At 43.9% G+C, this 23,341-nt stretch overlaps 1 protein-coding gene across 1 annotated transcript; it reads left to right on the forward strand.

The window, feature by feature from the left end:
- The first annotated feature begins 5,720 nt into the window (after positions 1 to 5,720).
- On the forward strand, positions 5,721 to 22,915 carry sh3tc2 (SH3 domain and tetratricopeptide repeats 2). Its single transcript, XM_070913478.1, has 22 exons — positions 5,721 to 5,974; positions 10,466 to 10,564; positions 11,638 to 11,769; positions 12,416 to 12,543; positions 12,756 to 12,861; positions 13,090 to 13,233; positions 14,142 to 14,343; positions 14,527 to 14,600; positions 15,439 to 15,634; positions 15,890 to 16,026; positions 16,265 to 16,315; positions 16,406 to 16,710; positions 17,306 to 17,500; positions 17,829 to 18,689; positions 18,808 to 19,028; positions 19,131 to 19,297; positions 19,991 to 20,168; positions 20,277 to 20,427; positions 20,510 to 20,632; positions 20,764 to 20,914; positions 21,050 to 21,246; positions 21,692 to 22,915. Exons 1-22 carry the CDS (start codon positions 5,932 to 5,934, stop codon positions 22,628 to 22,630), a joined length of 4,800 nt encoding a protein of 1,599 aa, XP_070769579.1. The 5' UTR covers positions 5,721 to 5,931; the 3' UTR covers positions 22,631 to 22,915.
- The last annotated feature ends 426 nt before the right edge of the window (positions 22,916 to 23,341 follow it).

Below are 23,341 nucleotides of genomic sequence, written 5' to 3' on the forward strand. Positions count from 1 at the left end.
AAGCGAAAGAAAGCGAGGGTATTTCCACTGATTATTAAGATCCAAAATAAAGCTCCTGCTCTTGCTGTGTGGGACTGTTGTGCGTGTTTTCTGTCTCTCCCAGAGAAACAGCCGCCAGTTACAACACAATGCTGCTCAGTCGGATTCCACCTTCACATTTTCGCTCCTGGCTGATTCCAGCTCCGCCGCGCTCTCCCTGCCGCTGCTGCTGTCACCGCGCGCCTCTCACGCGCTGTCAACACGGCCTCAGCACACCTGTTCCGGCCTTCACTTTCACAATAAAATGAGTCAAGTGATTCTGGTATGAAGTGATTTTCTGTTGGCCAATCTAAGTGTTCAAATTACAACAAAACTAAATACAAATACACTTGATGTATCCTGATTTACCCTGATTAGCAGAGATACCCTAATTTGAAAAGGCAAAAACAAAACCCATTAAAACACATCACATAACACATCATTTTAGAGGCTCTCAATTGACTATTCAAATAGATTTTAAGATTACTTTTTCCTTAATTCAAACATTCATATGATATATTTGAGAAATCTATTAATTTAATTTCGTTATTAGGGTAAGGGCCTAAGGGGTACGCAAAAGACCAAAACTAAACCCCTTAAAATCACCTTAATTTCAAAATATCTTCGAAATGAAGTAGATTATAAGGGCTACCTGTTTCTCATTTAATTTACACATTCATTTGTTACATTTGGCCATGCATTCATTATTAATTCAATCAATCAATCAAGTTTATTTGTCATATGTAATCATATGAGGTACAATCACAGTGAAATGTATTATTATTATTAGGTTAAGGTGGTATGTAGAGAGTTGAAAATTACTTTAAGCAGATTCGAAGAGGAACATGACATTCCTCTAGTTGATTTACAAAACATCAGTTTAAAATGTTATTAAGCGATTAAGCGTGCATGAAATAGGATGTTAACACTAATACTATTATCATTTATTTCTCCTACATGCCAAATCAGCTCAATCCATTGGACAGCAGACAGACTCGAGCTTCAGTTTTTACAAATTATAGCTTCAACATATATTTGTCGAAGCACAACTATATGAGGTCACACCAAATAGGCTGTACTGTAGCTTTCACAAGATATGTCCTTGTATAAAAGTGTCAATCAGCAGCCTACTTGATGTCACCTGGATCTTGCGGCCGAGTGACAGCGACCACATTTTAGTGATTTTATTGTGAAAGTAAAGTTTTCATATTTCCGGTATCGCTCTGCCTACCTGTGGGCGACTTGACTGCTCTCTGTCTTTATCCTGGGTTGAGCGACGTCACTCCGGGCTGCTGAGGAGGCTTTGGGGACACTGTAGCCTACATCACACTGCAAGAAGTGTTAAGTGTTCTAAAGTCTTTAGTCTCAGTCTTAATTCATTTTTCACACGATGTGCGGGCTCACACAAAGATTCTCAATGTCGGAAGCGTTTTAAATGAATTTAAGAATGAGTCAAGTGATTTGAAATGGGGCAGGACAATACGGATCACTAACCTTTCAAGACAACTACAAAGAACACTTGGAACAAATCGATTCAGAGACTCTGGAGAGGCTCTATGAAACGACTTGTTGGTGTTTTTTGCAGTGCTAGGCAGGGCTTGTTGCTAAAACTGTTATGACACCGCCCTCTTCTGGAAAGTCGACGTAAGCAAATTAGTTAATTGGATTATGTACAGTGGAGCTGTTGTTGATGGAGAGAGGTTAATTGTTAAACTGTTGACACACATCCTCCCCTGTGTTTGGCTGTACTGTAGAGTCACAGTAATTGCCTCAACTGGCCTGTAACTTCATGCCAGACTTCACACTGTAGGTCTGAGTTGCTCAAACACTTGTCATGCATTCTGACTCAGTGTTGTTTTGGCATGCAATAGATTTAGTGGTATTAATGTGGAAAGACCTCCATCTAATGGTGAAACACCCATCCTGTTTCCAAAGCAGCCTCAGTCATTAGTCAAGTTAGATCACCTTTAAAAGCAACTGAAGTTCGTCAAAAGTCAATGAGCCGACAAATTAAAGGACTTCAACACTGCAGAGAAATCAATAGGAAAACTTATTGGACTTGAAAACAAATAACATACAACTTAGTGGGCTTTTTTCTGAAGTGCATTTCAGTTCGTCACTGTTGTATAGGGTCGGGTCTGACTGAGCACACTTGATAATATTTTGCAGTGGTGGAATGTAACTCAGTACATTTACTCCAGTGCTGTACTCTTTAGGAATTTTCTTTTCATGCCACTTTCTACTTCTACTCCACCACATTTCAGAGGGAAATATTGTACTTTTTACTCCACTACATTTATCTCACAGATTTAGTTACTTTACAAATGAAGAGCTCATAAAATATGATGCTTTTAAGTTTAACTACCCAACAGTACATACAGGTACAGCTGAAACGATAGTTAATTGCGGCCATTTTTCTGCATTGAGTATTTTTACATTTTCCTGACTTTCAATGCAGGACTTTTACTTGTACTGGAGTACTTTCCCAGTGTGGGGTTAGTGCTTTTACTTTAGGAAGGGATCTGAGTACTTTCTCCACCACTGATATTTTGGTATGGTCTACCCTTTGCACTATGTGCGTGTGCTGTTTTTATTAAAGTAACCAACTGCCTCGTCCCGTGTCCTGAGGAAGCCCTGGATCTGAAGCCTGGAGGAAGCTGGACAATGGCGGGATGTGAGAGGCGCCTCTCTCTCTCTCTCTCTGTCTCTGTTGCCCTGCACTGTCTTACCTCTTTGGTTCTGGAGCTCAATGGTTGTACAAGATGTTCTCTCTTTGTCCTTTAATCTACTTTACTCCCTCACTCAGTTTGGTGCTCAGTTTCTACAGGGAGCTTTGTAAAACTGCTGGGAAGGATTTCACTGAAAGAGAAATGGATTACAAATGATAAAAAGCAATTCAAAAACTTGTGACGTCTTTTCACCGTGTAGCCAGCATAAATCATAATCTAAGGTTGTATGTGCCAGCTTTTGTGTTCATTATAACAAAGAATTCTTAATGTTGCTTAAATGGTAAATCAAATCACGCCATGTGATACGTGTCCTGGACGCCAGTGATTTTACATGTTTACTACAGTATGTTTACCGACCTGGCCCAGGTCAAAGCTGATTATGATCTGTATCAGTGCTATGAAGGATAATGATTCCCTTAAATCAACCATCTTCATCTAGGTGGGTGCCCTGTGTGTGTGTGTGTGTGTGACACTACATAGGTGGGTGCCCTGTGTGTGTGTGACACTACATAGGTGGGTGCCCTGTGTGTGTGTGTGTGAGTGTGACACTACATAGGTGGGTGCCCTGTGTGTGTGGGTGTGACACTACGCAGGTGGGTGCCCTGTGTGTGTGTGTGTGTGACACTACGTAGGTGGGTGCCCTGTGTGTGTGTGACACTACATAGGTGGGTGCCCTGTGTGTGTGTGAGTGTGACACTACATAGGTGGGTGCCCTGTGTGTGTGTGTGGGTGTGACACTACGTAGGTGGGTGCCCTGTGTGTGTGTGAGTGTGACACTACATAGGTGGGTGCCCTGTGTGTGTGTGTGTGTGTGTGTGTGTGTGTGTGGGTGTGACACTACGTAGGTGGGTGCCCTGTGTGTGTGTGTGTGTGTGTGGGTGTCACACTACGTAGGTGGGTGCCCTGTGTGTGTGTGTGTGTGTGTGGGTGTCACACTACGTAGGTGGGTGCCCTGTGTGTGTGTGTGTGGGTGAGACACTATGTAGGTGGGTGCCCTGTGTGTGTGTGTGTGGGTGTGACACTACGTAGGTGGGTGCCCTGTGTGTGTGTGTGTGTGGGTGAGACACTACGTAGGTGGGTGCCCTGTGTGTGTGTGTGGGTGAGACACTACGTAGGTGGGTGCCCTGTGTGTGTGTGTGTGTGGGTGAGACACTACGTAGGTGGGTGCCCTGTGTGTGTGTGTGGGTGTGACACTACGTAGGTGGGTGCCCTGTGTGTGTGTGTGTGTGGGTGAGACACTACGTAGGTGGGTGCCCTGTGTGTGTGTGTGGGTGAGACACTACGTAGGTGGGTGCCCTGTGGGCCTGACGTATGCCCGGTGCTGATTATGCTCCTGTGTCAATCCTGCGTTGTGCTTTTGTCCTCCAAACCGATGGGGCAGAAAAACAGGAAGCTGGCCTTCCTGTGCAGTGAAGGCAGCGGGGCAGGAGGCCGTCGGGTCAACACAGTGTTGTCGCCAGCGCCCTCTAATCTACAACAAAGGCAAACATCCCCGTTATTACTGGAATAAACCTGCACACTGCTGACACCACTCTGCGCCTTCTGATGGAAACAGTTTCCTGAAGTACATCAAGTAAGTATAAAACAGCACAAATGATGCTTTTTTATGAGCTGCTCATGAACACATGATCATGTTTGTGCCGCTGTCCTGATGTATGCCCAGATTGTATGGCCTGATCATCCACTCAGTGTTTTTCAGGTGTGTGTCTTTTGTTTGTCAGTCACACTTTGGCCATGTGTCCACTATCAGTAGCACTGATCAGCAGTATGCTGCATTCTTCACTAACCCTCACAATCCTTGCCCTTTGTCCAGCCACATGGCCTAGGGAAAGTACACCCACACACACACACACACACACATACATAATCTACCATCCACCCTTTAATGCTACGCTGCCATCTCCACCCATTCCTGTCTATTTCTAATTTGTTGCTACTCAATACACCCACATTCCCTCTCTCTCTCTCTCTCTCTCTCTGTCTGTCTCTCTCTCTCTCTCTCTCTCTCACACACACACACACACACACACACACACTTTTGCAAACAGAGCAGAATAAATGGTCTGTGTCCTGCAGCCTTGCATAGCCAATTGCATGATCACATGTGCAGTGCAGGGCTGATATTCTGTGCTCAGGGTGACTTTGTCACGGTGCACTGGGGGCTGGGGGTACACAATCAGTTCCAGAGTTTATATTTAACTAAGCAGTGAAAAAAAAAACAGAACCCACACAAGAAACCAAAGCAACGCTGGCCAGGGGAGTGTTATCTCCCCTCACATAGATACTCCAGGGACGGACGTGCCCCAGAAAGTGAAAAAGTGTCAATGATAGAGAGAGGTCGTGCACTTTGCATTGTCATGTAGCACATGAGGGTAAACACTTCACATTTTCAGGAGTTACGGTACACGTAGAGGAATGCTGACAGTGTGTGTGAATGGATGGGCAGGACTGTGAAGGCTCTACGCCTTTGGAATGAAGACGAGTGATTTCTCAGGTATGATTTGTACAAACCAGCTGACTGTTTGTGCCTTTAATCTCCTTGTCTCCTGTCTGCGGGTGCGTCAAACCAAACTGGTGCGACTGGTGTTGTGGAATGAGGAAATAGACTTCTTGTACTCTGGCTACGCTAAATGGGAAGAGGTGTCACAAAGTGGCCAGCGTTTAATAGCCTTTATGACAGAGTAAAATGTAATTATAACCTGACCTCTTTTCCACTGGTTCAATCTTCTTTTAGGCTCACACGTCTTCAAATATTGACGGAGAGAGGAAGTGTGTGTGTGTTTGTGTGTGTGTGTGTGTGTGTGTGTGTGGGGATAGGGGTGAGTGAGGAAGAGAGAGAGAGAAGGGGGGGGCTTTACCCTTGTCCCAAAGAAATGATGGGAGGAGTTAACAGCAAAAAAAATAAAAAACTTCCTCAGTCAGTGACATGCTGTCTGGGACAGCCTCTGTAGCGCTCACAGGCGCGCACACACACACACACACACAGAGACACACACACTCTCACTCTCACTTACAAACTCGTACTTTCTTTTTCTGTTTTTTCCTCTCCTGTGCTTTTGAGCTGACAGTGGAGAATGACGGCAGTTTTGGCAGCTGTCATGAGATGCAATTCACCAGTTAAATGGTGAAACCACACACACACACACACACAAATACATAGATACAGAGACACTCTACCACGCACATGAGGAATGAATTGAGAGAGCAGAGCTGGCAGCAACACAGAGGTAAGAGATGTTGTTTTTTTCCTGCTTTTAATACGTCTGACTGCTCTCTGAGTCTCACTGTGTCGTAAACCTTCTTCTGTTTAGCAGGTCAGACACTGCTGTACTTTGTACTTAGTCACATAACCACAGTGTTGCTGTCATTCCACAGAATATAGGATGGGCAGTAAAGCTTTAAATGGACAGCAGGTAGTGTCAGGTAGTGATTGCAGTTCCTCATTCAATGTGCTTCCAAAGTCTCCTGAAGAGCAGACAAATTGACTTATACATGACAATCTAGAGTCTTCTTATGTCTCTATTTCTAATAAAAGTGTGGGAATCTCCCTGCGGGGAGCTCTGTCCTAGACACACAGGCATGTGAGTGAGCTAACAGGGGGTTAGTCTAAACTTAGAGACCGTAGCCCCGTCTCATATTACTCTCTCGCGAACTCCTGGACCACATTTTCCAAATCTGCAAACCCAGATTGTGCATACACGGTCACAAACAACCCAAACAACCCCTGCTTGGCATGCATTCGAACACAGCCAGACAGACACTGCTGACACCATATGTTTCTTATTAGGACGAATGCTATTGTCGTGGACCGCCGGGTGTCACAATTGCAGTACATGCTTTTGCTGTGGTTTGATGGTATGTGGTCACTAGACTCGTCAACCCCTGTCATTACAGGCAATACATGCTGTGTTTGTGGCGTAGCATGTCTTTAATCATATATTGTTTATTTGAGACTTTATGTAATGCTGTCTGCAGTGTGCAGTCATTCAGAGGAGGGAGGGTTTTGTCTCTCCAGCTGGCAGGAAACAATAGGTAGATCAACAGGTGTTCAGTAAAGAGGATATTGAGACTTATGGAGCATCATCAGATTACATTGTTTTTATTGACAACTGCTGCCCCTTGTGCAGCTTCTGGCGCTAACAATGGCCTAGCATGTGACCGCACACATCAGCCTTGAGCAGCCTGTGTTTATTAGATTAGGCAGAATCTGTTGCACTATGAGAAGCTAGCAGGGGAGTGTGAAGAGTGTGAGGATATGCCCTGACACGCCTTTGGCCTGTTTACAGTTTTCTGCCTCACAAGATACACACGGACAGATTCAATCAGGACCATTCAGCCGCCACATAAACATGATGAAGAGACTGGTGTCTGACAAGGATATCAGCCTCTCCAGCGTGTCGAAGCAGCGGAACGATCGGGGCACAAAGGGGGAAGAAACTTCATGCATTTGTTTTCCGTGATCAGTGGATCAGTGGTGACAGAAGTCACATGATGTATCATTGTTGGGAGAGCATCTCTCCCTCTGCACTGTAACATGAAGTTGTTTCCATCACAAAATCAAACCAGTTGGTTTGCCCTCTTGTTGTGTGTCATTTGTAGAGAAGTTTAAAAGTCTTATCTTGCAGAGACTCAGAGATCCAGGAGTTTTTCCTGTTGGGTAAGAATGAAATATGGCCTCCAGACTAAGAATGGCAGCATTAGACGTCATATGTAAGGTGTTGCAAACTTGGGATGCGGAGTTTGAAAGATGTGGGAATTTATTAGGCAGGGAGGGTCTAATGAAAAATGCTATCAAGTAGCATTATGGGAAATGGTATCCAGGTATCCAGGGTTTTGGGGGGCATGACTCATACAAGGGGCTACAGTTCAGGACATCTCGGCCTCTGCTGCTTCATTTTTGATTATTCTTTTTTTTTTTCATTTTTCAGCCTTCACAACTTTTACTTTAGATAATATTTTTAATTCATAGCTTTTACTTGTAAATATTTCTTGTTGTATTTCTACATTGTGGTATTGCTACTTTTACCTAAGTAAAAAATCGGAGTACTTCTTCCACCACTGGTGAAGTGCCATTTCACCACTGAGAACCAGCAGCCTTCACACAAAACAGCTCAATCTGAACCCTTTAATTTTACATTTATCTGAGCATACAGCTCCTGAGCAAAAATCTGTGGGGAAATCCTAAAAATCCTTAAAATAGAAAAATATTGTCTCCTCCACTTTCAAATGGACTTATATACAGTAATTCCTTTCTAAAGTTTCCTTTCTGTGCATCCCTTTGAAGGTGTCTCTAAATAAAGAGATTTGTTTGAAGTTGGCTGTTACACATTAATGGGCACTGTCAGAAATACATCATCATGACATACCAAGATCAGGAGCACCACGCCTGACACAGCTTTAAAATCTGGCACGACTGGGGCATTTCGGTAACGCCCGAGTGAACACATTGTGCCGGAGTATTACTGGCCAATTACGCCTGTTTACCTCCACCAGAGGCCCCACGCTCTGTGTGTTGTAGCAAAATCACGAGTTTCTTTTATTCCTCTTTTAAAGGATGCTAAGAAATTCACACTCTGAAGGGAGCCATTGCTGCGTTATAAGCTATTTCCTTCTCACATGGTAAAGGGTCACATGAGCTCAATGATTCTGACCTTCCCATGGCATCATATTTTGTAGTAGTGGCCTACACATCCTTCTTTATGATGACGCCTTGAACAGTCAAAACATTCATGGACTCCCTCACCATCTAATCTCCATCTTGGATCCCCATTCTCTTCTTCATGGTGACTTTACAGTGATGTTGTCCTGGTGTCTTCATGTCACATCATCCGTCTGTTACCCATCTGAAGGCAGAGAGCAGAGTTGTGTCGAACTGTGTGATGGGGATAAAGTGATCCTCGATCTATGCCACTGGGCGACTCCCACCCCCCTCGCTGTAACCTTGCAGCCTGTGTGGCATTGCCTTACAGTGGCTCAGCAATACGTTCTCCTAGAAACACACAGAGAAGACACACACATTGTCTTTGTGACAAACATTCTGTGCATATTTTCATTGACACGGACACACACATACTATAGGGAACACACAGGGAAACTCTCACAGAGGCCTGCCCCCCTACACACACACACTCATACCAATCGCAGAGAGTGCTTTGTGCATTCACTGACTGACTGGGCAGCTACTGGAGAGAGATAGAGAGAGAGAGAGAGAGAGAGAGAGAGAGGCTGGTGGGAGGAGGGAGATGGAGACAGCAAGAGACACAGGAATTACAAAGAGAGGCAGACCCAGACAGATAGAGAGGAAGAAGAGATAAGGTTTGCAGAGGGACAGAAGAGACACATCCAGAGTACACTAACTGGTGGGAAGACAGACTGAGCAGGACAGGAAAGGGAATACAGAAATAGGAAGGGAAACAGGGGCTTGTCCAACAGAGAGGAAGAGAGTTAGTTGTTGTTAAAGAGGCTGGGGGGTACTGATGGGATGGCATTGATCTCTGGGAGCTGCCGACTCATGGGCCGGATGGCGTCTTGTTGCTGCAGACCGCTGCTCAACTCCTCCTGCTGTGGACCATTCATCAAAGCCTGCCTCTCCTCCTTCACAGGTCTGTCCCAGCCCGCTCTCTGTGCTACTGCTGTACCGTCATGAGACAGACAGCTACACTCAGATAGACAGGAGCATAGGTCCACACACCACATGGGTAACACACTTAGCCAAGAAGGTAAACAGGGCATGGTGTGTTTCTGTACTGTGGCAGCATGACTGTGCTCGCGTTGACTCAAGCAGTCCTGTTGGTGCTAACTGTGCTCTGTGTTGTAAGATGGAAAAGAATAGGCTGTTGTCCTCTTCGGCCTAATGTCATGTTGCATTGTGTTGCTAAGTTGTGCGCCCCATTGTGTTGTTGTGAAAGCTTTGCATCAAGATAATACTGTTCTGTTGTGGTTTTGCACTGACAAAGCATGGAAGAAAAGTGGCATTTTTTCATCAAAATGATTACTTTTTGTTACTTTTGTCACAACTGGGTTAACAGTGTCTTCCCTTTTCATTTTAAATGGAGTCTGACTGTATAGCTGAGAACATGTGACCGTGCTGACATAAAAGTGGAGGAGTCAGGGGCAGGGCAGCTGTGCGAGCCTGAAGGTTTTTCTGATGTCAGTGCAGCTGTGTGTCCATGCCGGGCCTGTGTGTGTGTTCAACGTCATTGTTTTCCCTGAAACCCTGATAACTGCTCACACTAACCAATGGCTTGAACTTGGCAATTCCAGTGTAAACTTCCTCACCCATCTCCTCCTGTGACATTAACTCTCCCCCATACCCAGGAGCCATTTTTCATCATGTTGGGACATATGCTTATTTTCCTTTCTTGCCAAGATGGTAATTTTTACACTCTGGTTTTTATAGTATAGCATGTCAATTTGTGAGAATTAGATGTGCTGGTAGGCTTTCCCCCTGTTTCCAGTCTTTATGCTAAGCTAAGCTACATATTTACTGTACAGACGTGAGAGTGGTGGCAATCTTCCCCTCTAACTCTTGGCAAGAAAGCAAATATGTGTATTGCTCAAACTGACAAACTATTTCTTTAAGATGCGTTGATCTGATATTTGAAAGGTATAAAAACTTTTGAAGTATTAGATGATTACTGTAGGATTCAAAGAGAACATAAAGGAGACTAAATGTGTTTTTTTCAGGTCCATGAACTGATTTGTTTCCCTCCTCACAGACATCTCTCCTGCTGAGCTGGATGCTCTTTGGAGGGAACCACCATATACTCTTGGGGGAGCAAATGAACACTTCTCAAGAAATTACATCATGACTGAAGGTAGACTACTGTCCAACTTTATCAATCTGAAATCATATTATTACTCTGTTAGTTTGGAGCACAAACATCACGAGGCTCGTTTGAGCTGTGCTGCCGTCTGTGTGGTCACAAACTGAGGAAGTGTTTGGGACATCCTCCCTGCACAATGGAACTAACCAGGGGAAGCCCGTCACCACTTTACTGCCATAGCCAGCTATTATATGCATCCATCTGGCTGATATTTATAGGCTTCGAAATGAACTTCGATCCTGTTTATGTGCTATATATATACGTATATATATATATATATATATATATATATATAGAGAGAGAGAGAGAGAGAGAGAGAGAAAACTAACTTACTGACTACTCTAAGTTAGTGATTCCCCACCAGAGGGACATTACCCCAGGGGCTACTTCTATCGCTGCCAGGGGGTAAGACTGTGAAGTAGCTCATCTAAATAGAGAAATAAAGATTATGATTAACAAAAATACATTACTGCATTAGGTAAAGCATTTTGAATTGCCTTTGTGTTTGAAATGGGCTATACAAATAAACTTGCCTTGCTCATAAAATAGATATTGTAACAATATCCACTTTTATTTAACAGTGTTAAATGACATCCAGTTTAAATGAAACAAACACATTTGGAATATATGATATGTGGTGTCAATGATGGAACATTTGAGTTCATCTGTTGGGGAACATCAGAAAGGGTTTGGGAACCACCGCTCTAATTCATATGTTGAACATGTACCATATCACTACAAACTGACCACAGATGTGTTTTCAGTGATTGCCATTTTGTGTCATCTGGTAACATTTCCAGTTAAATCTCTCTGGGACTTGCACTGTAATTGCAGCTTACTTTGAACAGGCCTTTTGATGACCCTTTTGATAAAATTGTTTCCACATACTACACACCTGTCTTTATCACCCTAAATACCATATGCTGTTTGGGAAACACTGGCTTAACCAACAATGGATTGAGTCTTCTACCTTCATAAAGAAAAGTCATGCATGCTCTCCTTTTGGCATTGAACCAGAAAAGACGACAATCTAAACTTTCTCCTGACTTTGTTTCTTCTTTGAGGTGGAGGTGAGGAGGAGGACGGCCCAGTGGTGGAATCAGGTGAAGGAGGGGTGGAGCCTGACAGCTACTGGAAGAAGAAGGAGGCCTTCCTTAAAGGGAGTACTGTGTCACTGGGAGAGAAATTCTCCTCAGGTACATTTAATGCTGCTTTTGTCCATTGCCTGCCTTGTAGCATGTTTCTTCTGAAACTTTTTTTTTTACTTTAACCAATCCAAACTACTTACCTTTTATACAAAGAAGCATTTCCCATGCATATTATATTTATGTATACTGATGAAGCACATTTCTCTGTCTACTAATATTTACTGACTCAGCAGTTTGCCTCCATCCATCACGTTCCCCCAGGTTCTTCCTCTCAAATGGATTTAAATGGCCACACTGAGAGTCCAATAAGAGGCCTTAATAGCTTTGTTATTCCTCCGGGGACCAGCATTGTACTCACAGAGCATCTCACTGAAATATGAGCTCTTTCAGAAAATCTTTAATAAACTCTTGAAAGTTTTGTGTCTCTTGCAGACTATTTCATTTCTGTCTCAGTTTTACCTTTTACTCAGCCAGAAATGTACGGCAACTTATTTGTGCAAGTATGATGAATTAACAAAAGGATAATGAATATATTATTTGTTGGACAATAGATGATAAGTCATCTCTTCTGTTCTCTAAGATAATTGTTCTTCTAAGCTCATTTGCATTGGATTTGTTTATATTCCACATTATTCCACTAGAAGAAACAAACGAGAGTGATTAATCACAGCATTCTTCTTGTCTTTTTGCCTAGAAATCGTGCTGTTGTTCACTGGGCGGAGGCGCTCCAGCGTGGATCCTGACCGGGCCCTACAGGAGGCGCTGCGCACCCGACTCCGAGTGGTGGAGAGCAACAGCCAGGACGTCATCCAGCTCTTTAAAGTGAGTGACAGTCAGACCTGACAGTGCGGACATTACTGAGGCATTACTGTACTACTCCAACCTTCTGATATCATCATGGAGAATAAGGTGCATCATGATGTGATAAGAGTCCATTTCATGCAATATGATATATTATGCTGTATATGTATTGGTGCACTTTATGGAGATAGAGGGATGTTCTGTGACTGAAACATGAGACTTTGTTTCTGCAGGACTTGTCTGCACGTCTGGTGTCTGTCCATGCCGAGAAGGATAGCTTCGTAATCACATTCAAGACTGTGGAGGAAATCTGGAAGTTTTCAACGTACCTAGCATTAGGTAAGAAACAATGTTTTATACCTTAAGGGCCCTGAAAACATATTTTCTCAGTCATTTTTATTCCAAATTTAACACGTGAATGGCTCTTTGCTTTAGGGTTAGGGTTAGGGTTTCCCCCTATTTATGCATTTATTACACTGATTTTATTCTTATTATCATCATAGTTGTATCAGAAGGTTGATGTTTATTAGTAGCATTTGTATCTGAGTTGCATGTGCCGTGTCCCAGGTTATGTGGCTCGCTGCTTGGAGAACTTCCTGTGTGATCAGTCCGTCTGGCTGGACCCGGAGCTGCTCAGTGACCTGGAGATCAACGTAACTGTGGACGAGGAACATCTGGCCACCCTCTACCTCGGACTTTTACTCCAGGAGGGTCAGTAATGTTGCGCTCTGTCATTTTATGGAAGCTCAGTAAGTCTGTCAAATGACTGATCATCCTCAAAACATTGTAGACTGTGCTTTCTACATACTCATACTGCAGCATCATTTGCCCTTGATTCTAGATGCATACATACTTCTGAAGTTAAAATGTGAGATTGTCTTGCCTGTGAAAACTCTCTCAAGATTTGCGGTATTTATTGTCTGAAGTGTCTCGAATCTTGTCACTGTAATTATACAGCACCTGACCGCAGCTGCCATTTGATCCCATTACTTTTAATCCACTTTTATTGACCCCAATTAACACTACAAAAGCTTAAGGACTATGCTGCCCCACATGACTTTGGACAAATTATAGCAATGGACGTCTTATCGTCATTAGAAGTCAGAGTTATGATCTCATTTACATTTATGGCCACAACTGCTTTTTTCTTATTGTACAAGCATATTAAGTTAAAACTGGACATCACTGAATTTTCTCTAATTTCCAATGCATTATAACATAAGTCTGATAAAACAAAACCATTATACTACTTCCCTCCAAGAATGTATATTGATTTCCTCTGGCCTGGTCTACACAAACTTTCTCCTGAACATTTCCCCTAGGCAAAAAAAGCTTCACGGAAATGTATAATAGGACTGCAGTGCCAGCAAATAGTGACGAGAATTACATTAACTTAATAGGGGGATATAAAACATCCATCATTTGCCAGTGACTGAATGAGGGCGCACCAGCTGAAGCACTTTTGCTGATCTTTAACTTAAGTGTGGTGACTTTTACCATCACAAAAACTGCTGACTCAAAGCACTTTGCATGTCTGGATTCTCACATGCTTATTTGTACTGTCTGCACGTCTGCGTGAGGGTTTGTGTCTGTCTACTAATGGACCACTCTCTGTGCAGGGTCCTTCTTTGCTAAGGCACTATTCACAAGAAGTGAGCAGGATGAGGAAGATGAGGAACAGCTGTCCTTCAAGAAGAATGACTTGCTGATGGTAAGGGACACGGGGCAGGACAACATGTGGGAGGGCACCATGCTCTCCACAGGAAACCACGGCCTGGTCCCGGTCAACGCCATGCAGCCGCTGCCTTACCCCTTCTACCAGTGAGTCACTCTGCGTTCCTCAAATGAGCCACTTCTGTGATTTACACTCAAAGCAGTAGTCTTATTATCACATACTACTGTCATAAATGTGTGGTTGAATGAGCAGAGCAGCACTACAGGTGGTGGACATTTGTGCGCATGAGTTGGCATGGTTTTGTTAAAGTACACTTCCTGTTTGGTCAGGTGGTTCCTGAGGAAGTACCCAGGCAACGCTGGATGCTCTCCAACAGAAAAGGAAGCATTTGAACATTCTATCGGTAAAACCATCTACCATCAAGTTCACACATACAACATCCTGTACAGTTTACTCTCATACAGTACACTGAACTCACATAGATACTTAAAACCAACACTTCCACTAATCTGACCATGGGAAGCTGAGATGAACTGGCTGAAAGCAACACATAGACTGCACAATTGTTTCATTTTTCTAAAAACAAAAACCTATACCATCAGAATGAAAGATCCTATAATCACATTAAAATTCTTACTTTGTAGCGGCCATAATCGATATTTCTTATATCAACAATGTATGAAATGACAATGTGATAATGTTAGAGGGGTCGCTCCAAACACGACGTTCGTTTGCAAACACGTTGGCTATATTTTAAACTTGTCTTTACAACTTGTTGCCCCCAAGTGGCCAAAATAGGATCAACTAATATTGCTTTAAATGGACAGGTGGTTGTAGTAGAAACTGTATTTGAAGGCATTTCCCTACTTATCCGAAGTCAAACACACTCATGGCTGTTATGTCTCTGCATGCAATCTGATGGAATAGTATGTTAGTTCAATTCCTGGATGTCTATTGTAGAGATCAAGTAAAACTCAACCTTACATTGTGTTTGTGAAGTCAGTAATTTTACTGGTTACGAAGACAGAAGATAATATCTAACTGATCCACTGTGGATCAGCACAGCCACAGTGGCTCAATACCAATATGATTATATGTTTTTAAAGCTTTAAACTTTATTTTTTTATATGCTGTCAGTTTCTTACCATCATTGATCAGTCAATGTTCTAACATACTGACCTCAAAACTCTTGTGTCTTCTGCTTGTCCCAATAATCTCATACTCCTCATCCAACTCCTCAGTGACGGGTTCCTGTGTCGCAGTGGTTGACTACAGTCCAGTGGGCCCAGATGAGCTTCAGCTGAGTCAAGGTGACATTGTGGAGATCCAGGGTCTACTAGTGCGAGGCCTGGGCGTGTTCATAGGAACACACACTTCCACGGGTCACACTGGTTTCGTACACAAGGCCCATGTCAAGCCTCTGGACACCATACCCCTGTAAGAAGTTCAGTTTTTTTAGTTGTGTAATGCATGGCGTGGCTTGCTTACTGGTCTGATGATGTCGTGCGTCATTTCAACTTTAAAGCACTCTATCTTGATCAAATCCACATCAGTTACCTCTTGTATATAGAGTTGTGCTAATCTTTTATGAAATCCTGTTTAGCGTATCTGCAGTCTGGACAGAGTGGGTGGGGTTGAGGAGGCCGGGGAGACGGCAGAAGGGATAATGCTGCCTTTGTCTCCCTCGCACAGAGACGGACAATTGGTCTTTCTGACCGAGGAGGAGAGGGCCAGTCTGGCTCAGGTTAACCCGTGTAGCTCTGAGCCAAGTGACGGCGGCCTGCTGGAGAGACTCTTCTCGTCTGACATCAGCTCTGTATACAGGCTCGGTAAAGGAACAACAGGCCGAAGATATATTATACTATTTATCGGTTAGGGGAAAAGGGAGGGGTTGTGCCACTGAGCCATAACTGAAATATAGGTCATGTTTGCTTTGGTGTGCAGCTACTTGTTTGTTTCCTAAATAGAGGCACTGTTAGTGATTCATTCTGGGGGAAAGATATGTTTCCATTTTTATCCCCAGCTGGAAAATTGAGGCTTAAATTGATTTACCTTGTGTGTCTCCAGATAGACTGGATGAGACTGACTTCATGTACATCAGGAATCGGCCAAAACATGGTAATGCTTAACAATTTAAGCTCTTTATGAGCTTAATGCATTCAAACTGTTTTAAAAATGATTAAACTACTGTATCTATCTTCTTCCCAGATCGTAATATTTCCACAAGCACCCGTCAGAGCGTCGTGTCTGAGAGGAGTGGAGGGACACCACCGTACCACTCCTCTCCTCGCACCTCTCTCTCCTACTCCCATCCTCGTCTGTCCCTCTCTCACTCCCACAATCCTCTGCCACACGAGGGCGAGCGCCTGTCCTTCACCCTGGAAGACACATTCAGAGAAATGGATGAGTTCCAGGAAGACCCACCTCTCTTCTTGGAGGACAACAGCTGTGAGGGGGAGGACTCGGAGCTCAGTGACCCCACACTGACCCTGCTCAACTGCGAACACTTCCAGGTCAGCAGAGTCCCAGTTTGTTCATTGATGTATTCGTTATAGGGCCAAGCACAGAGGCAAAGCAACAGAAGCTTTTGATTCTTTCTTCCTTTATTTTCTATTTTATGTCTATGTGCTAATAGCCTTAAGATGTCAAGAAATGTAGGTTCACATTTTCAGGTCTCTAAAACAATCTTTTTACTTACAGTACTCCAATTGCCACCATATATGAAAAGACATTGGCATGCTTTTACTGTATTATGACTTATCAACAAATTCCTGATAACTACGAGCATTTGGTTGTAATACGTAAATTAATTTGGCAGCGCAAAGACAGACAATCATGAAATGTGCCAGCATTGTCTTTGTCACCAATCGTGATCAAGATTTCCCAGCAGGTAAGTCACTTAATGTTTATAATTATCTGTCTAGCACCACCATCAAACCACAATTCAGGTATTTTTCTTTTAACTGATAACTTTCACTTTCAGGTTCAAATCTCAGGTTTGAAACTTGAATCTGTTTTAAGCTTTAAAAAGGATATTCACATTTGTCTCAGTCACATGAAGCCTGTCAAGAGACTCTCCTTAGTTCTTTTGTTTGTTGTGTCTTCCAGGAGGACTTCCTGCCCCTGTATGACCTGAAGTATTCCTTCCTGTGGGTGACCTTCAGTGGTAAGACTGATGACGAGCTGTCGGGGCACCTGGAGAGCGTCAGGGAGTGTGCCAAGAGGATGGGCATGCACTGGGCACATCGACGGGCATGTTTCCTCCTGGGAAGACTCTGTGCCCGGAAGCTAAAGCTCTCCCAGGTTTGTACATCATTTCTAGCATTAATATGTGTGCTGTGTGTATGTTAATGTGCTTTTTTCCTCCTTAAAGAGATAATTATTATTGTAGGTAATAGTAATAAAATGGATCTACTGTGTTTTTAATGGCTGCTGCAGGGTGACTTTCCCTTGAAGGGACAATAAAGTGAAATGAAGTGAACATAATAATGTGCAATAGGCATTAAACAAAAGAAGGTTATAATACTTTCATTCTGCTTACTGAGGCCTTCTTAAATATTTGATGAATTGTCTTTGCAGTCTACATCTGTTTCAAATCAGCTTCTACATATATGTTTCCTCCTCTCTTCAGGCACGAGTGTACTATGAGGAGGCCCTCAGTGTTCGTGTGGACAGTTTCTCTGACACGCCGCTCCTCGTCGCTCTCTTCACAAACCTCACCGCTATCTACCTGAAGCAGCGCATGACGGAAAAACTGCCCCAGACTCTGGAGAAGGCCAGCGCCCTCCTCCTCTGTCTCCCCTGCCACTCCTTCACCTCCACAGACGAGGTTGAGCTGCTGAAGCTGCTCCTGAGGAGATCAGTGGTGATGGGTGACAAACACCTGGAGGCACGCGTCTGCTACCTCATGTCCAGCCTCTTCCTGGGTCTCAGGAAGACTGACGATGCCCTTCCCTTTGTTGAGCGACTCCAGTTCCTTTCAGCAACGCTCTCTGCCGCAGAGGGGCGCCCCATAGTTCCTGTGGACCTCAACTGGCTCTTGAGCTGGCTCTATCATCGTAAATACATGCCTTACTTAGTGCTGGCCTCCCTGAGCCTGGACTCAAGACAAGACCACTCCCTCCATGATGCTTTCCAGAGGATTGAGTTGTTTATCAGGAACTCTGTTCGCCTGAACCCGTGCTGGAAGGAAGGAACCTCCCTGCTCCCTGCCCAGATTGTGGTTTACCTCCAGCAGGCCCTGGTTATAGCCGAGCAAGGGGAGGACATGAAGACCCAGAGGGACTTGTGCCAGGGCTTGGCCTCGGTCTACCAGCAGTACGATGCTCTAGATAAGGCAGTGTGCTGTGCTCAACAAGCTGTGGAGACAGGAGGCCACATCAATGAGGAGGAGGGCTTTGAGGCCTCTGTGCTGCTCGGGTGGCTGCTGGTGTTGACGGGCCAGGCTGAGGGGGCCCAGAGAATCCTACAGCCACTGCTCACATCACTCCAGGTACAGCAAGCACTGCTGTTCACTTGTATAAGTGCACATCAACTTTTGTAGAAGCACTTGGTTCCACTATATGAATATCATGTGTAATCAGTGCCTCTGTGGGTACATCTCTCTCCAGGGCACAGACAGTCCCACGCAGCGAGGAGTGATCCACAACCTCTTGGCTCTGTGTCTGAGGCGACAGGGTCGCATCCCAGAGGCAGGCTGGCATCTCCACTCTGCCTTGTTAATCTCCAGGGAAAGTGGAAACCAGAGGAACCAGGCCCTGGCACTGGCCAACCTGGGCTGTCTGGCACTGGATGTGGGAGCTTCTTGTGTAGCAGAACGCTTCCTGGTCAGGTCAGATATCTTATGTCTTATTGTTTCCCCCAGGGAAGCTCTTACTAAACAAATGTAGAAAGAGTTTACAGATATTTTATTGTGATGTGATTGTATTACCAGATCCCTGTGTCTTTTTCTGGAGCTCTGGGAAAGCCCCACAGACGAGGAGCATGTTCAGACCTACCTTTGGTTGGGGCGGAGCTACAAAGACAGAGGGAAGAGTCACGACATCCGGGCTTGTTATGAAATGGGTCTACTAATTGCACTACATGCCAGAAACCTACACAGTGAGTACATGTTGACACATTAAATGAATAGTTTGGCATTTTGGGAAAAACCCTAATTCGCTTTCTTGCTAAAAATTAGATGAGAAGATTGATACAACTCTCGTACAGCAGCCACTTAGCTTAGCTTAGCTCAAAGACTGGAAACAGGGGGAAACAGCTAGCCTACCAGCACATCTAAAGCTCACTAATAAACATGTATTATCTTGTTAATTTAATCCATACAAAACTATAACTGTAAAAACCACTAGTTGTGGCTTTGGACAGAGCCAGGCTAGCTGTTTCCACCTGTTTCCATTCATTTTGTGAAGCTAAGCTAACTTTAATCTAACTCTTGGCACTAGTTATATAGAAATATACCTGCTTATTTTCTATTTTTTAACACAAACAGTGATATGATATGTGCTGAGCGGGACATTTTACACACCCCTGGTGGACAAATGATGTAATGGCAACAAAGTTTCTAAACAATCTAAAATATATCATATTTATACTGTAATTTCTTACTTATATGCTGATACTAATATATCTGTGATAAGCTAATATTGGCCAATAATATCAGTCATGCCAATATATACAGTAAAGGTCAGGCTCTACTACATATAGTTTATATTCAATATTATAATGTATATAACATATCACAGTGTATTTAGTCTCAGGAGCAATAAGTGACATATTTGCTGTATTTTCTCATAGGTCAGATGGTGGTGGCCAAGGTGCTGAGTCGGCTGTATGCCGACATGCTGCTGTATGGCCAGAGTATCGTCTACTATGAGCACTGTGTGTTGGTGTCCAGAGAGCTGAAGGACAAGAGGCTGGAGGGAGAGTATCTGGAAATCCTCAGCAGCCTCTATCTCTCACTCAACACCGAGAGGTGAGTTTCTGCTTCTCCTTGCCCTCTCACTCTTATTCTCTATCCATCTTTTCCATAATATCTTTGGTTTTTCGAGGAACAGTCTCAATTCTGGATCTTGGATTGCAGATCATCTCGTAAATCTCTGGACTACACCAAGCAGAGTCTGAGGATTTCTATTGATCTGGGCAAGAGAGAGGAAGAGTCAGAGACCTGGCTACAGGTGGGACGCATCTATTACCTCATCCAGGAGGACGAGCTAGCTGACATGTACCTGCAGGTGAGGGGGGGGGGAGAAAGTCTCACATTGTAATGTTATGTATAAAACAAAATATTGACTGACAATACCATTTGATTGACAGGCAGCAGTGAAGACAGCCCTGAGGATGAATGATCCTCACTTTGCCATGTGCATCTATGAGGAAGCAGGAGACGTCTACTTTAAAGGCCACAGGAACCAGATGGCTTCACTGCCTTTCTACAGGGTGAGAGGATGCACAATAAAATACATTGTAATTTATTTTGTCAGTCTGAAAGCTACAATGACATGATGCAGTATTTTCTATGATAAACTGTAGTAAATTTCATTCTGATTCCATTTCATATTTGGTTTCAGGATGGCAGTCTGCCATTTGCACGGAGCATCAAGGACATCCATTCAGAGCACCGTTTGTTGAGTAAACTGACACAGCTGTTAATGAACCAGGGAGAGCAGGAGGAGGCTCTGCAGTACGCAATGCTGGCTGTTCAGATCGCCAGCAAAACAGGTACAAGCATGGCCTACAGCAGAATCGGTGCCTTATGACTGTTAATGAACGATAATGTAAAGCCAGCTGCAGTAACCGTAGTGTAGCTGACTTAGAGCCACTGTGTTAACAGAGACTATTGTTGTTTTTCCTCAGGTGTGCATGTGAATGAGAGGACAGCCTATCACCGGCTGGCCACAGTCTACTACAGCCTGCAACAGTATGAGATGGCAGAAAACTACTACCTCAAGTCCCTGTCCCTCTGCCCGCCCGTCCTGCAGCACCCTACGGAGGCTCGCTACTACACCAAGGTCTACTGCAGACTGGGCAACCTCACTCTACACAAACTGAAGGTGCAGGAGACAAATATATTTCTGTGCAAACAGAATATATACAGTATGTGCCTCAAATAAACATTCTGTTGAAATCTAAAATATAATGCAAATGAGATTTGCTGAAATCACTTACATATTAATTGACAGGTATTTTTATACATGGGCTAACTTGGTAAATCAACTAAATCTTTGGTATTAGTAATTGGTATTAATGTTTTGTGACGTAGGTTTAAGGCACCGACCGTGAGCCATTGCATGCCTGATTTCAGCCAAGCTCTGATTTTCCCTGGTCCTAATGAAAAAGATGGTTTTGATTTTGGCAGAGCAACAGTAACATTGTCTTTACCTTTATCTGGTGGCCTTTTCACCATACATGGTGTCGATCAAAATCATGCCTTCAAATGTGAAGATGTTTAATTTAGATGAGGCCTGCTCTGACCTCTGCTCTGTGCACCCTCTCCAGGATGCTTTTGATGCGGTGGGCTACTTCCAGTTGGCTCTGGCAGCGGCTCTGGAGGACCGCGCTAACCCCGAGGCTCTGTACGTGGTGTACATGAAGTTGGCCGAGATCCACGGCAACCACTTGCCGGACGCTCAGCTGTGCCAAGTTTACAGAGACAGAGCCTGGAGTCTGAAGAGAGTTCTGGCAGGAGAGGAAGGCGCTGCTGTTGGAGAGGAAAACACGGACGATGCGGATGCAGAGCCGTGCCAAAAGAAGGAAAAGGACTCTGATGCTGATACGGAACGGACAGAAAGTTTGGTCAAGAGAAACGTCATTTTCACTTTTACACCTGAAAATGAAAAATGTGCAGATAACTCATTTCCAAGGACTTGTATAATGCATGGAGCCACAGAGGATAGATTAACAGACACTAATCGAGATACTAACGGGAAAGAAGATCACAACATTAATCTTCCTGATCCAGACGGCCCCTTTGTGGACGCCCCCGGGTCTGAGGCAGAAACCATCACCAGTCAGTCGTACAGTGACAGTATTTTTACTGAGTCCTTTGACACAGCGAAGGAGCAGATCTCAGACTCCAGCAGCTCCTCTGACACTTTACAAACGTGCCAGAATCAAACAGATGACAAAGATGCAGACTTTGATACTGACCACAGCATGCCCAGTGAAATACCTGTCATCACAAGACACACAGACGCCCAAAACACTAATTCTGATATTCAAGATGGACAAAACACCCCCACTAAAGAAACAGACGCTCATGCAGATCCTATTCACAAAGATGTCAATGAGTCTGATATTGACCAAACAGAGACTGTTAGCATAAACACTGATGGAGCTGTAAGCGTGGACAACACCTCTGACCGCACAGTAAGAGATACATCTGAAACTGGTGACACACACAGTGAACGCATGGATTTAGATAACGTCTACACATAACATCCCAGTGACACTTTATGCTCTTCTCTGACATTTCCTTCATCTGGTCACATGTCTCTTGACTGGCAAACTGACTCCAACGTTCCAGCCAAATGGCATTTATTGTAGGAAAGACGATGTCAATACTGTTGAGTTCTCAGAGATTTAGTGACTTTAAAGCATGTGCTTTTTATATAATATATTCTGTGGTTGTTACAGTGCACTGTGCTTGTAAGATATGTTTTTCTAAATGTGTTTTTATGTATCTCTGGAAGATATGACTCAAACATAAAGAATATTATTTTGTTTGCTGCGTGTTTATTTGTGCTTTTGTCCAGCACACGATGAATCACAAACAGACTTGAAAGCACCACAAGAGAGCGCCATCATGTTGATTTTGTTCTTTTCTGTTAAGGCCATCATGATGGTGTTGTTCCTCAGTTTAGCCAGAGGTGGGCAGCGAAAGACAAGTCATACAGCTGCAGCTTGTGTAGCATCAGCTGCTGCAGCCAACTGCAACAGGTGAGAGAGACGAGAGGAAAGAGAGAAAGATTTCCGTCATGTGCCTGGCAATGGCAGCAATCTGAGCTGCGCATAATGGAAAGTGTCCTGTCATTGGGCTTGGGTTCACCTGAAGTCCAATAATGACGTCTATTTGTGCAGGAAGGTCCTCGTATGACAATGTGAGTAAGAAGAAACAGGTGTGTTTTTTATTTAAAATACATTTCCTGA

Source organism: Enoplosus armatus, chromosome 10 (genome assembly GCF_043641665.1).
Source record: "Enoplosus armatus isolate fEnoArm2 chromosome 10, fEnoArm2.hap1, whole genome shotgun sequence".
NCBI classification, from domain to species: domain Eukaryota; kingdom Metazoa; phylum Chordata; class Actinopteri; order Centrarchiformes; family Enoplosidae; genus Enoplosus; species Enoplosus armatus.